This window comes from Myodes glareolus, chromosome 14, assembly GCF_982192425.1.
Source record: "Myodes glareolus chromosome 14, mMyoGla1.1, whole genome shotgun sequence".
NCBI lineage: Eukaryota > Metazoa > Chordata > Mammalia > Rodentia > Cricetidae > Myodes > Myodes glareolus.
In genome coordinates this window covers 29756886-29771820 of record NC_142039.1, presented here as the reverse complement: position 1 = coordinate 29771820, position 14935 = coordinate 29756886, and the positions used below count along the sequence as shown (strand labels likewise).

Sequence of the window (14935 nt, the reverse complement as noted above, 5' to 3'; positions counted from 1 at the left end):
TGCCTTCAGGAGAGTCACAGTCCATATCTTAGTGTCCACATTTCTGGCTACTTCTGTAATCGTGAAAAAATACAGTATTGAAATAACCCAGTTGCTCTCAATTTTATTTAAGCAACAAATCTCTTTCTAGCATACTACAGAGCTACAGGAACATTGAATACGATCTAGGAAAAGTGAACATCTATGAAACCTGATGTTATTGCCAATTTTGCTTCCGAAACCCTTTCATGCTGGCCAGGTGTCCAAATCAGACAATCCTGGTGGTGTCATACAATTTCTGTTAGAGTTAGTTTTGATAAAGATGACGGAACAATGGGAATATTTTTGAATCAGCATGACTTTAAAATGTCTGTAGTTTTGTGTGTGTGTGTGTGTGTGTGTGTGTGTGTGTGTGTGTGTGTGTGTGTGCTTGGTGGGGGCCATGTGCATGTCCCAGCACACATGTGGAGGTTAAGGACAATCTTGGGTATCAGTCATCACCTCTACTTCTTTTGAGATGGGGCCGCTTCTTCTCTAATTCATATATGAGGCTAGCTGCCCCACCCGTTTTTAGGTATTCTCCTATTTCTGCCTCCATCTTATCTTATGAGTGTTGGGTTTACAGGATTACAGCTGCATGCATTCCTGCATCTATCTTCACTTGGGTGTTAGATTTAGACCCTCATATGTGTGCAGCAAGCAAGTTCCCCACTGAGCCATCTCCCTTGTACATAAGTATAATTATGTGCAACACACTACATGAGAGACAGTTCTGGAACCCCTTGCCCTCACTTTTTTGATACAATGGTAAGATTTTGTGTGTGTGTGACCCTTTATACTAAGCGGACCACTGTAAAGTTTCGTGGAAGTTTCTTTAGTGTCTAGAATACCGTGTGACCATCCCCCTTTTATGTTCCATCATTACTATTGTCTCTCGACAGTATCCCTAAGTATCTTGTTTTATCACATCTTACAGAATCACTCATGAATCGTCTCTGTCCACAGCAGTTTCCTTTCTTTTAATTAACTGTTAGAAGTTTGTCTTAGCCACAGTGTGTCAAACAAGCACTGCGGTGGAAAAGTGCTGGGCTTGACTTTACCATTTCCTCTTGTTGGGGTTGTTTGTCCATCTGGGCAGCAAGGTGCATGAAAAGGCGCATTTTGGGTGCATGGACTCTGAAAGTAAAGCTGCCCAAATATATCAGTAGGTAATGTTCAATTATAAGGAAAATGATAAGCTTCAGACTTAACCCAAAGTGTGGGATGGTGATTGTGGGAATGTATCGCCACCTTTCACTGCCCTCTGACAAAAATGCCTGCAGAAACAAGTTAAAGAGGTACAGCTTTGTTTTGGTTCAGTGAGGGGTGAAGTCAACCGTGGCTCTTGCAGAGAACCCAAGGTCAGCAGTTCTCAGCATCATGTCAGGCAGCTCACAACTGTTTGTAACTCCAGCTCAAGGGGATCTGATGCCTCTTCTGACCTCCATGGGTACTCACCCACATATCACACACACACACACACACACACACACACACACACACACGCACACACTTAATTAAGAATAAAACTGCCTTGCATAGTTGGTGTGAACATGGCCAAGGAACTCAGCCTGTACACCCTCAGAACAGTGTTATCTCATCTCACGGCGACTTTCTTTTTCTGGGACAGAGTAGAAGTAGCTTGGCTTGCTCTGAAAACTAGAATTAAAATAACTGTGATCCTAAATGTTTCGTCCAGGGTCTGGATGCTAGAACTGTAGAGGGATGGCCCCAAACAGTAGATTTCCGAAGCCACTCCTCAAATTAAACCTATTTTTCTCATATATATATATATATATATATATATATATATATATATATATATATATGAAAAATAAGCCTCCACAGGGAGATGTAGTACTTGCCTCTGAGGTTGCCAGTTTTATAGTCATCTATTTTGCATATGAAAGTTTATATTTAACCTTTTGTTATTCAGATTAAAAATCTTATCGATGTGGTTATATGTTTTTAATTTCAGAAAGTTGGTCAGAACATATTTTGAAAGATCTATTGCCTAGTGTTGCTTTTATGATGTAATAAAAGGTTGTCTGGCAGAACCTGAAAAATAATAAAATAAAACCAAAAGACTTTGAAGAATGGAAAAAAAGGAAATATCTCCAAAGAAGTCGGTTGTGGACAGCAAACAGAATAATACCTTCATTTGCTTGCTTAAGAACAAATCTGCCTACAGACTTTAAATTGGAGCAAAGACTATTCATAGTTCCCTGTCTCCTAGTCAACTCCAAAGTACAGGAATTGAGTCTGGCTGTTCTATTGTAGAGCAGTGACCTGGGGGACAGATTTCCCTCTTGATCCTGTAAAATGGCTCTTTAGCTCCTTCTGGGAGTGTTCAAAAGAATGTCCTTTTTATAAGAATCTAAACCCCAGGAACATTTCATCCCTTCAAAACTCCATTCCTTGACCCTTGTAAACACCATGCCTTGGTCAGCCCTGAAAAACCGCTGAAAAGCTGGCATATTTATTTCTGAACTTCATACTCAAGCTAGGACTTAGAGAGACAGGGAAGCGCTGAGCGAGAGAGACACTAAGAGCAGGCTGCGCTTTAAAGACTGTAATTAAAGTCACCTGGATCGGGATTTGAGAAAGGTCACCTGAAGAAAAGGATGACTAACATTTCCAACCCCTGAGCTCACCAGCGTCCACTCGAGAGTAGCATTTTAAAAATATAGCACTGTTTATAAATCTAAGGAGTTTGGGAACTGAACCTTTTCTTTTCTCAAAAAAAAATTAAGCTTTTAAAGATTACAGGAAACCTTTAGTGGGTTAGAAATTTTTTACATTATGGTTTTATGGGAGAAATAATAGCACTGACTTTTAGGCTGGGCTGTCTCTCCTCGTAGGGTGACTCACTAAAGGGAGCATTTTGTAGTTTTCACACTTTAGGATACAAAGCCTTTTAGAATCATTTCTCTGAATTATAGTTAATTTTTTTTTCTTTCTCAGCAAATGTATTTTCTGAAAATTATCTTTTTCTTCTTTTCAGTATAGGAATCTAGACAAATCTTGCTCCCAAATGACTGTCCCCTTTAGCACAAGAGTCCAAGGGATTCCAAGAATACTGAAAGGTATCACTAAGAGCTCACACAAATGGAGAGAGGGGTATATAGCCATAGGCACTGTATAATGGAAATACCTGCACAATATCACTGAGAGCTCACACACATGGAGAGAGGAGTATATAGCCATAGACACTGTATAATGGAAATACCTGCACAATATCACTGAGAGCTCACACACATGGAGAGAGGGGTATATAGACACTGTATAATGGAAACGTTTGCACAAACTGATGAGCATAATGTTGCATATAGATCAGTAGAGATAATATCTAACTGTGGTGAGGAAAGGGGAAATAAAATAGCTACTTTTTGATAAACAGTTCATTGGCATCAACAAAACTTTAAATGTGAATATTCCATAACTTGTGCATCATAAGTGTACAAATGCATGGCTAAAATGAGTATACATAAGTATATGAACATTATTATTACTGTACTGTTTATAATAGGAAGAAACAAGAACCCTCAATTCTATATTTTGCAAAAGGACCAACCAAGTGAGGTAGATCAGTTTCCATACAGATCCCACCTAAGATCCATGTAGATTGATTAAAAAGACTCCTTCTGGGTCCCATGTGAATGACAAACATATAGAAGTCTGAGAGGCGGGCACTGTCACTGTATAGGAGATGGGTATATTTCAGAGGTGGGCACTGTCACTGTATAGGAGATGGGTATATTTCAGAGGTGGGCACTGCCACTGTATAGGAGATGGGTATATTTCAGAGGTGGGCACTGTCACTGTATAGGAGATGGGTATATTTCAGAGGTGAGCACTGTCACTGTATAGGAGATGGGTATATTTCAGAGGTGGGCACAAGGAAAACAATAGGTGTCAAACAGGTAATTGGCACCAAGGAAATTCCCATAGGGAATGGGTCCCAAAAAGACAATTCATGTACTAGAGATAAATCCTGATCCATCTACCAGTGACCACCCAAATTTCCCAAGCCACATAACTGTCACCCACATTCAGAGGGCCTAGTTTGGTTCTATGCAGATTCCCCAGCTGTCAGTTCAGAGTCAGTGAACTCCCAATAGCTTGGGTCAGCTGTTTTTGTGGGTTTCCCCATCATAGTCTTGACCCCTCTTTGCTCATATTATCATTCATCCCTCTCTATGATAGGACTCCAAGAAGCTCAGCCCAGTGCTTAGCTATGGATTAGGTGTATTTCTAGCTAGTTCTTACATCTTAAATTAACCAATATCTATTAATTGATGTAGCACCACGAGGTTCTGGCATCTGTCAACTCTGACAGCTACATGCATCTCTCTGACTCCACCTACTCTTTCTATATATCTCTGTTCAAATTTTCTGCTTGGCTGTACTCTGTTAAGCCATTGGTTGAAACAGCTTTATTCATCAAACAATAAAAACAACACATATACAGAAGGACATCCCATATTATCTCCCATTTTCTGTCTAATTAAAAAATAAAGGTTTTAAGTTTAACATAGTAAAATTACATATACAAAACAGTTATCAAGCAAGAATTATAGTTACAATATTTAGTCCATTTACTGTTTGGCAAACTAGGGAAAAATAGTCTATCACCTATGTTATATTTGTGAGTCTAAAGTTTAGTATCCAAATTATCTTTTATTATAACTAAGGAAAATTATAATTATAACAATTTAGTCTTCACCTCCATCAAAGACCTCAGAAGGATATAATATTACCTAAGTAAATAGTAAATGCATTGTAAGCATTCCAAAACTCTAGAATTGACAGAAATATCTCGCTACCTGGACAGTTACCTCAAGTTCTTCTGTAACATTGGGGCATCCATCTTTAGTTCACAGGCCCATAGTATCTTGTAGACTTTTCTATGAAGTGGGAAATTTGAAAGACTATTTTGCTTATATTGGCAATTTGTCAGTTACTTTATTCTGTGTCCTGCAGAATGTCTGGTGGTTTCTTTCATGAAGCAGGAACCCTGAAGGACCATCCTGTCTTTTGGAAAGTTTAGCAGTCACTTTTCTATGGGTTCTGCTTGTCCAGTTCATACAGAAAACCATCAAGCAGTCCAGACAAAAGCAGTCTTTTGTCCAAATGACTAGTCTTGTCACATTGAAGGCAAATGCCCATCAACCTCTCTGAAGTAATTGGTGCTGCCAGAAACAGACATGTGTGCCTCACTGTCGAGAAAAGTCTAAGCTCTTAAAATTTTTTAAATGACATATTCTATTGGTCTTTGAAGTATTGAAGATTATCTAACTGAAGTATATCTCTGTACGTCTAGAAAACCTAAATAACATAATTAAAAATTTGATTATTATAGATGACTATCTTAACTATACATTACATTTTGAATGAGCTGTGCAAACACAATACCTTAAAGATAAGCAGAAATACATATACATGAGTGTAACAACTCGACCTTAAATTTGTATCAATAGACCAAGATCCATACTAATGGAAAGTATTCATCTCTATATCATATCCCCCTTTACTATGACTATTGTCATTTTAAATTGAGAATAAACATTTATAAACAATAATTTTGTAAATCTGGGTATTGTTTTCTCCAAACTGCTTCCTGCTGTTTATTGGGCAAAGTATTTTTAGAGTACGTGGAAACTTTTCAGGAGGTCTTATTCCATCAAACCATATTAGCCTGGAAGGAATCCTCGGGTTCTTATCCTCTGTGGAAACAAAGTAACATATCCTTAGACTCAAATTTTGAAGTCAAGATACCTTTAAAATATATATGTTGGTTTAGCTTAGCAGCACCCAGAATCAAATGTCTCTCTGCAGTCAAAAAAATTCAAACAAAACACAATAATATATAGAATTCAGACTCTCTCTGTATTTTCCATCTTTCCATGACTTAATAGGCATATATTTTATTACTCTATTTCATTTTAATATTTAATATTTATTATCTCTACTCCTTTAATCTATGGCTGTTTTTACTCTTATTTTTTAAACTATTTACTTCTTTTTATAACTGTCTATCCTCTTTTTCCTCTCTCTCCCAAACCTACATACATTTTTGAAACACATTATGTCTCATTTACAGGTCTTTAATAACTAAACTTGTCCTATTGTGTATCTGAAATCCTTTTTTGACAAGGAGCATTTTAAAATGGTAAACAGTGTGGTTGCAGCAACCCTGGATGCTGGCTCCACCTCTCTTGGCCTTTTAACATGGCAGAGGTACATTCACTGCCAGTTCTAGTACCACCAGGTGGGAGCTGTGCTCACCACCTCAACTCTGGGAAACAGTTGGCCCATGTCAACACCAAGTAACTTTCAGCATGCTGCTCACAAACCCCATTCAAGCAGGACCTCCTGAAGAAGCCAGAGCCATTTATACCACCAGCATAAACCAGGAAGCTGTTTCTTAAAGGAACCTCACAGTTTTTGCTGTTAAGGTTGAATCAGGAATCCTTCTCTTAAAGGAGTTGCATCTTTGCTCACGGCCAGCAAACAAAGCCAATCTGGGGGAAAAATGCGGCTACCAAGAAACTCCAATTGACTTCTGTTTCTGTGGGTCTAGAAAACCTCTTTCTTTTTCTAAAGTTTTTTAAGTTTTTATGTGGATCCATGCCCTAGATTGTGGAGGTCATTTTGTAGGCAGAGACTGTTCTTTCATTCCTGGCCACCCAGACCCTTTATAATCACACAGAAACTGCATTAATGACAACATTGACTAATGACTCAGGCATATTTCTAGCTAGTTCTTACATCTTAAATTAACACATTTCTATTAATCTATGTATCACCTTGAGGCTGAGCCTACTGGTAAGGTTCTGGCATCTGTCTCCTTTGGCAATCTGATTACACAGGGAAGGGCAGTTAAGGCACCATCTCCACTATTCTTTTGAGTCTTAGCTGAGTCTTCTTTGTAGATTTCTGGGAATTTCCTTAGTGCCAGGTGAATCCACAAGGATGACCCTGGCTCTTTTATCCTTATACTGAAGGATGTTAGTAAACAAAGTAAGTTTAAATGTGCTTCGTCTTCAGCCATCGCCTACTTAAAATTCATATTTCATTTTAACCTCAATATAAACAAAAATGGAACTCAGAATCTGTAAGAACTGGGCTAATATAGATTTTTTACTTCAATTTTCTAGGGCTTTATGATTTAAAAGAAAATCAGAACTGAAACTAACCTCCATTTGGTATTTGTGCACAGTAGAATTGAATAAGAAATTGAATGGAAATTAAAGATGGGCATGACAAGATAACAAAATAGTGTTTGTGTACAAGTTTCTCCTTCTTCAGTTTTCCTTGCACCTTTTAAAAGTAAATTAAATAAATTGAAGTAACATTTAATTGCTTGCTGCAGCCAAAGCTTAGTTGATACTTTGATTTTATAAAGTCCTATGCTTCTTTCTTAAGTTACTAATTTTTTTCATATTGCATGAAATCTATATATTTTCCAATTGATGTCCACATTTGAAGTAATAGTCTATTTTGGATTTACCCATGGTGACTCCAGGATTTGCGTGAAGTAGCAACTCTGGGCTTTTAAGATGATAATCTGACAGATTTCATTTTCTCAAAACTTTGCTGAAAAAAAATCTTTGCTGCTTTCCAACTCTTTTAAGGATACACATTTCTTATCTCCATAAAGACACAAAGCCTACCATGGGCAGTACGATCCTTAGGCAAGCTGTCCTGGGTTATCTAAGAAAGATACCTCAAAAAGCCAGTAAGCAGCATTTCTCTATGGTCTCTGCTCCAATTCCTGCCTCCAGTTGCTACATCAAGATCCTGTCTTTAGTTCCCACAATGATGGACTGTAACCTTAAGTCAAGTAAGCCTTTTCCTCCCCAAGTTGCTTGTGGCAATGATGTTTATCACAGCAACAGAAAACATACTAGAACAAAATTTTGGTAAAGATTTGTTATGGTTGTTCCTACTAATATCATATTACATTTAATTTAAAAAGGGGTGTGGCAAGCTTGTCATTTACTTACTAGACTATACTTTGGGACAGTAGTGGACCTATGTATTTCATTTACAAATTGAAAATAATGACCAAACTCTCCTAACTCCTTTTGCTGGCTGCTATTTTAGGTTCTCTTACATGAAGTTGTTTTATTGAAAGAACCATCTTCGGACTTGAGAGTAGTTCAGTTGATAAAGTGCCTTCTGTGTAAGCCTAAGAATCTTATTTCCACCCTTGGTACCCACATGAGAAGCCCCTTTTAATCACAGAGATAGAGAGGTGGAGACAGGAGGATTCCTAGAGATCAATGGCATCATGTGTCAAAAATACAAAATGGGTGACACCTGAGCAACAGCACCCAAAGTTGACCTCTTGCTTTCATATGCACATGCATACATGCACACATATACATACCCAAAAAAATCATTTCATGTTCTAAATTGCTTTGTCTCCCATGCTATGAATGGACTGATGAGAAGGGAGATGATGGACAGATCAGGGAATGGGTGAACTTCTGCATGATCATCACTATGAATGTAATACAAATGGGTTTTATTTAACATCTGAGTTTGGGGGCTTTATTTATCATATACCTGTAGAAAGGTTTTTGGTCTCGATCTCACGAAAGTACTTGTTATTTTGGTCTTCAAATGAAGTAGGCTAGCAAACTTTGAAATTAAAATGGGAATTTTTTGACTATCCCTAAGGGTCTAGTATCTAATTTCAGACAAATTCAAGAGTTAAATTTGTTAATTAAGCCCAGTTATTTCAAGACTGTGAGCAGGTTTAATTCTGTATAAATCAGATGACAAGGGACTCATTTATCATCCACTTAAATTGTAAAAAAAAGAAAAAGAAAAAGAAAGAAAGAACATCTAACTTGATCCTTTGTGTCTTTTTGGAGATAAGAGAAATGTGTATCCTCAAAATAATTAGAAAGTAGCAAAGATTTTTTTTAAACAAAGATTTAAGGAAATGAATCCTGTCAGACAATCATTCTGAAAGTCCAGAGTTGCAACTTCACACAGTTCCTAGAGTCACTATGGGTAAATCCAGAAAAAGACTGTTACTTCAAAAGAGGACAGGACAGCCTAACTCTTACACATTGTCAATCAAAGGAGTAGTTTGTAGTCCCATGGAAAGAAATCTGTCTTCTACCCTTCCGTGGTTATTATTCTGTCCCCAGCTTTGTGGCCTTCTGTATTCAGCTATCTGTATAATTAACACAGCCATCTTGACATCGCCAGTCATACTGTAAGTCTGTAACCTACTGAACCATAGTTACTGAGATTTGCAAAACCCAATCTTCTACAGTCAAAGATTTAAAGCTTACTCATAAGTGAATTCCATGCACAATTAATTGGCAATACAATGAATTTGAAGCCAGGATGGAAGTCAGCACCTTTAGTAGTTTTCAAAATTAATACTTTGCTGTACTGATTCTGGAGAAACTTCAGGTCTTCAGCCCCAGGAATTGCTCCCAAATTCATTTAGCAAACAGACACATCAACAGAAAATGTCATGATTTATTCCTTGTGGGCTATTGTCATATTAATGTGTAAATTTGCATTATTCGTGGCTGCGTCTTGACTTGTTGAAGCTCTCTGCATCCAACATGTCAGCAAGTTAGGAGTCCTGGTTTTAAATTATACAAACATGATGAGGGCGTTGACCAAAGTCTGCTCTGGCAGCCTGAACCAATCTTAGCAATGAAATCCAAATGGTGGGCGCTGGCTCAGTCAGTGCTCTGTGGAAGATGGTAGAGCACCGTGAGATGACTGGCCTGCGTGCTAGTGAAATCACCTAGAGAGATGGCTGGTCTGCGTGTGAAAAGAATCACCTAGCTATGCATTTGCCCTTTGAGTTCAATCTTCAGGACCCACTTGAGAAGTGAAGCGTGGCCCTACATGCGTGTCATACCAGTGCGGGATTCTGTGAGGACATCAGCAGTGGCAGATGAGCTCCACGCTCATCCGTGTGCCACAAAGAAACTGCTGATTAGATGCTGATGAGGAAACAAAATGCTGCCTCCTCCCACCAAAGTGTCATTGGACCACATCTCCAGAAGGGGTGAAAGTGTTTATATGGTTGGGTACACATGTTCATTTCCAAGGATGTGTTGCTGTATAGAAGACACAAAAGGTCTAGTGATTATGTAGCAAGTGCAATAACTCAAAGGTATAACATTCCAACAGAACTAGATTCTAGGTCTAGGCTGTGGTGGCCTAACTGCTACCCCATACCTAAACCTTAGTTTCCCTACATGCAAAATGAGTGGATGTCATAGAATGTTCAGCCCCAACCCTTCCTTTGGTCACACATTCTTCTCACTTAAGGGCACCCAGGAAAGGAAGGAGCCATAGTGCTTTGTTCATTTCAGGTGTGGTTCCCATACTGTGAGCAGTGGTACGGGGGAGGCCCTAGGAAAGGAAGAGCAGGGGTCCAGACGGCAGATATCTAAAGGTGTGAAAAGTGGTTCTCAAGTGTCCATGTGCCTATATCTTCTCACTTTTTTCTCCATCCATCCCTTGCAGACTTAAATGAACATAATGCAGATCTATTCTGGACTCATGAATTACACGTCCCAGTTGCTATAGAATATCCTTAAAGTTTGCTGTCCACCTCTGAGCTTTCGTTGTCACAGGCAACACTTGTAGAGTTTGCTGCTCAGTTCCCTCTTCCTTGCTGAGAAAGTTCATTGCCTGTGACCCTAGGTTCCTGCCGACTTCTCCCTTTGAAGGTCCTCTTTCTCACCTGCTCCTTCCGTGCAGGCCCGGTCCCATTTGCTTCTTTGTGATGCCTGCTTCCTTCACATCATTCACAGAAGCATCCTTCACATCCACGGGCTCCTCTATGCTTTCCCACGGTACCCTTCTCTTTGCCTGATTAACCTTTAAAAGCGGTGCTTCCAGGACTGGGGCCAGGAGGATCGTTCAGTCGATAAAGTACTACTTGCCACATAGGCATGAGTACCTGAGTTTGCTCTCTACTTGAAGATACTTGATGTGCTGGTACACACTTGTAATTCCAGCTCTGGGGAACACAGAGAATTACATATCCCTGGGGCTTATCAGTCAGCTTACCTAGCATAGCTGATGAACTTCAAGCCAAGTAGACAGTGTTCCCAGGGATGACACTCGGTCTCCATATACATAATCATTAAAAATTAGATTAATAAAGAAGTGCTTCATGTGCTGATAGACTTTGTCAAACTGCCACAAATGTTGACATACCTAGGATGAAGGAGTTCCTATTGAGAAATTGCCTCCAGCAGATTTATCTGTCATTATGTCTGCACGGCATTTTCTTTATTTCTGATTGGTATGGGAGGGCCTACCCTCTATGGGCAGAGCCATTCCTGGGCAGGCAAGACTGAGACTTAGAGGAAAGGTAGCTAAGCTAATTGTAGGAACAAGGTAGTAAGCTGTGTTGTTCATGGTCTCTGCTTTAGTTCCTACCGCAACTTCCCTCAATAAATTAGATGAAGTAAAACCCCATGTTGCTTTTGATCACCATGTTTACCATAACAGAAAGTAAACCAGGTCACTTCTCTAAGATTCTGGCCATGTGCTAGACCTTCGATGCAAGTATTACATTCGAATGGAGTGGAAGGATGGCCTTAGTATTTCATTGTTTCCTCGTATGAGAAGGGACTCTTCATGAGGTCATTACTGTTCTGCCCAAATATGTGAAGTCCCCACAAAAGCCGTCAAAGGAGACCGAGTCTCATATGTAAAAGCAAGAGCCTTTATTTTAATCAAGTTTGCAAACTCGGTCTCTCTGTGTGTCCAAAATATTGGAATATCCAGAGAGTCCTGAGCTCAATTAGAATTGGGGGTGAGGGGTCTCTGAGGTTCAGGACCCCTGATTGGCTGACATTTGTCTAGCACAGCACAGTGAGGTGTGCTGGCAGGTGATCTTATCTACAGCAGTTGGAATGTCAGGCGTTTCCTTTGAATGGTCTGCCCTTCGGTGGGGGTCAGGTTATCTCAGCCTGTGGTTCTTTCCTGCTACCAGGTGTTGCTTCAGGGTAAACCACTGTGACTCAGGCCTCTTATTGATGGTCAGAGTCCCAGGTGATATTGGTTGGAAGTAAAGAACTTCCTGTGGGTGACCTGCCCAGACTTAGATTATCATGACTGGCCCCCACAATTACAGGAGTTCATTCTTGAATGTTTCAGGGCATGGTGGAATGCAGGACCTTCTGGGATATTAGGCACATGACTTCCCTCTGAAAATAAGGAGGGCTGAAAAGGGAGGGAGGGCAATGTCATCATTCTCGCTTTCCTTGGTGACCATCTCTGTCAACCTGAGCTTAGGGGGGCTTAAGGGATGAAGCTGCAAAACCAGGATCCAGCTGAGTTCAGTTCTTCCCAGTCCCCACCCCTCTTGTTTTTAATATGTTCTCTCACTGGCCTGAAATTCTGAGACTCTTCCTGTCTCCACCTTCAAGTTTCTGGAATTACAGGTGTGCACCCACCATGCCAGGCTTTTTAATGTAAATTCTCAAGATGGAATTGAGGTTCTCATACATGTATGGCAGGCAATTTACTTACTGAGCCATCTCCCCAGCCCCCAGTGATATATTACTTAGCTTTTCTGAATCCCTGTGCCCTCATTGCTGGTAACTTGGATGTTTAGCCTTGATTGGCTTCTAATTGGACATTCTATAACTCTTTATGTTGCTTCAAAACATTTTTTTCTTAACTGTTTACCTCGCCTTCCCATGGTCCTATTTTCTCGTTAACCACATTTTGTTGTTCTCTAGTGCTGCATTCTGACCAGTGGCCAAGCACGGGACCTTCCGAACTTCAACAAAGGTACAGTAAGGTAAGTGTTTTTTCTAGTTGATTCTTTGCTTGAAAGGGGAATTGATGGCTTGGTCTTTAAGCTGATCAGTGAGAAAAATAAATTATGAGCTGGTTTTGGGGACGACTTAAATTTTCTGCTGTGTGCGTCACTTCTTCCCCGTCAAAATAATAGAGTTCACCGTGGCGTCTTTGAGCATACACGCCGTTACAATGTGTCCCCATTTATTCCCAGACTATGTGCGTCTCAATATGAGTTCTCATTTGCTCAGTTGTGCCTTAGCATAGCACTTCAACTAAATGTTCACATCATAATGGGCATGGTGACTCACATCTGTAACTCTGGTACTCAGGAAACTGAGGCGCGATGATTACCACAAACTTGAAGTCAGTCTAGGCTACATAATGAGTTTCAGGTCAGCCAGGCTGCCTCATAAAATCTTGTCTTGGAGGGGGAAAAAATCAGTGTCCCATCCCATCTCTTCAGCATTCTTTACTTTAGCTGTTTGATCCGGTTCTAGCCAGTGGGCTCTGGGTTAAAGACCTAAAGTCAGCTTCCTTAGGAAGGATTGATTTTGAAAGGTTTTCCTTTTCTTCTGTTTTAGGATCCTAATAGAGAAGCATAGCCTCCTATTTCAATCTCAAAGATAAATGCAGCACAGTCATAGGTGTCAGGTGCAGAAAGAAAAAATGAGTGTAAGCCCTGAAGAAACTGTGGATACACACATGCATACACACTTGTGCACATACGCTCACGAGCACACACACAGGCACACATGCGTACACTCATGCACTGATTTGACAGAGCTTATTGGGTCATCTGACACTCAAATTCAAGCAAGGTCTAAGCTGATTCAGGGACTTCACACTGGGTCTTTATGTTCAACATCTGTCCACACTTGACTTAATCTTCAAACCAATATGACAGGTTGCATACTTCTTTTATCTGCATTTTGCAGCTGACGAAACAGCTCTAAGATATTAATAACTTTGTCCAGTCAGTCAGTGGCATTAGTGACATTTACACTTGGACTATTGGTTGTCCTTCCCCATGTTACACCTGGGCTAGTCCTGATATGGCTGTGTGGTACAAGGAGCCTAGGCTGTTGCTGGTTATATTTTTACAGCTATTAAGTGGGCCTGATCAACTAAGAAACGTTTTGTGAAGTCATGAGGCTTCCATTAGATTATTCCACTAGCGTATTATCAAATTAAGTGAACCAAGTGAATCTATTCCTTTCTGGGAAAAAAATAAAATATATGCAGAAAAATATCAGGTCTTGGAGCAGGGAGATGCATTGGAGTTGCCTATGAATCCTGGGGAATGCAATAAATGCAATACTAATTTCCAGCATCTTCTATTGTGTTTTGTCCTCTTGAGACAACTGTTTAGAAGATGTGGCCTATGTGTGGCCACCAAAATCCATATTTTATCCTATGATTTCAACCTCAAATATGCTTCTTCATGCAACCATTATTTTTAATCATATTTACTTGGTTCCAGGAAAGAAATAATGCAGGTAAAAATTAAGTTATGTAATAAAATTTCTTTCCAAGAAAAAATCATGGCAGGTGCTGAAGAAGACACTGAGCTGTATCTGGGAAGGAAGGGCTGAATAATGGGAAGATCCCTGGGCTGGTAACGAAGAGGACGGGTTGGCAGGCGATGGTTCAGCTTGTATAATTTTGAAAAATCATTTCACCTTCCAAGACCTCTGTTCTTTGTTTGTAAGTGAAGAAGAGTGTAAAGATGTTCTTTCAGGATCATCACAAAATTGTTCCTCATCTCTTTGGGTTTTCTCTATTATTTCTCTGTTAACTCTGTTATTTAGGAAAGACCAAGGGTCTCTTTCTGGCTTGGGTTATCAGCTCCTCCCTTTCTTTTACTTTCCTTCAAATACATCCTGGGGCTCTGGTATCTTTTGCCATATTCCTCAGTACACTGCCTCTCAGACGAGGACATTAGCATCCACTTGACTTCCATTCTGGCCACACAGAAACCTATCTGGTACTCATTAAACTCCACTCTGGGAAAGCTAGTAAGATGTGCTGGAACTCAACTGTTCTTTTCTGTGCATTTGCAGTGAGCCCTAATGTACTGCTGTGACTTACCTTGTCTGATGGGATC

At 39.8% G+C, this 14935-nt stretch overlaps 1 protein-coding gene across 8 annotated transcripts in view; it reads left to right on the top strand.

Annotated features, from left to right (window-relative positions):
• The window catches only part of Chrm3 (cholinergic receptor muscarinic 3), a 444702-nt gene that overhangs the window by 194581 nt on the left and 235186 nt on the right, over window positions 1-14935 (top strand). For 7 of the 8 annotated variants that reach the window (XM_048461024.3, XM_085699226.2, XM_048461025.3 and 4 more), the window contains one exon: window positions 12768-12829. The exons of the other annotated variant lie outside the window; for it this stretch is intronic. In XM_048461024.3, the coding sequence (XP_048316981.1) occupies window positions 12768-12829 (62 nt within the window). The remainder of the gene's footprint in view (window positions 1-12767; window positions 12830-14935) is intronic. 8 annotated transcript variants of the gene reach the window in all.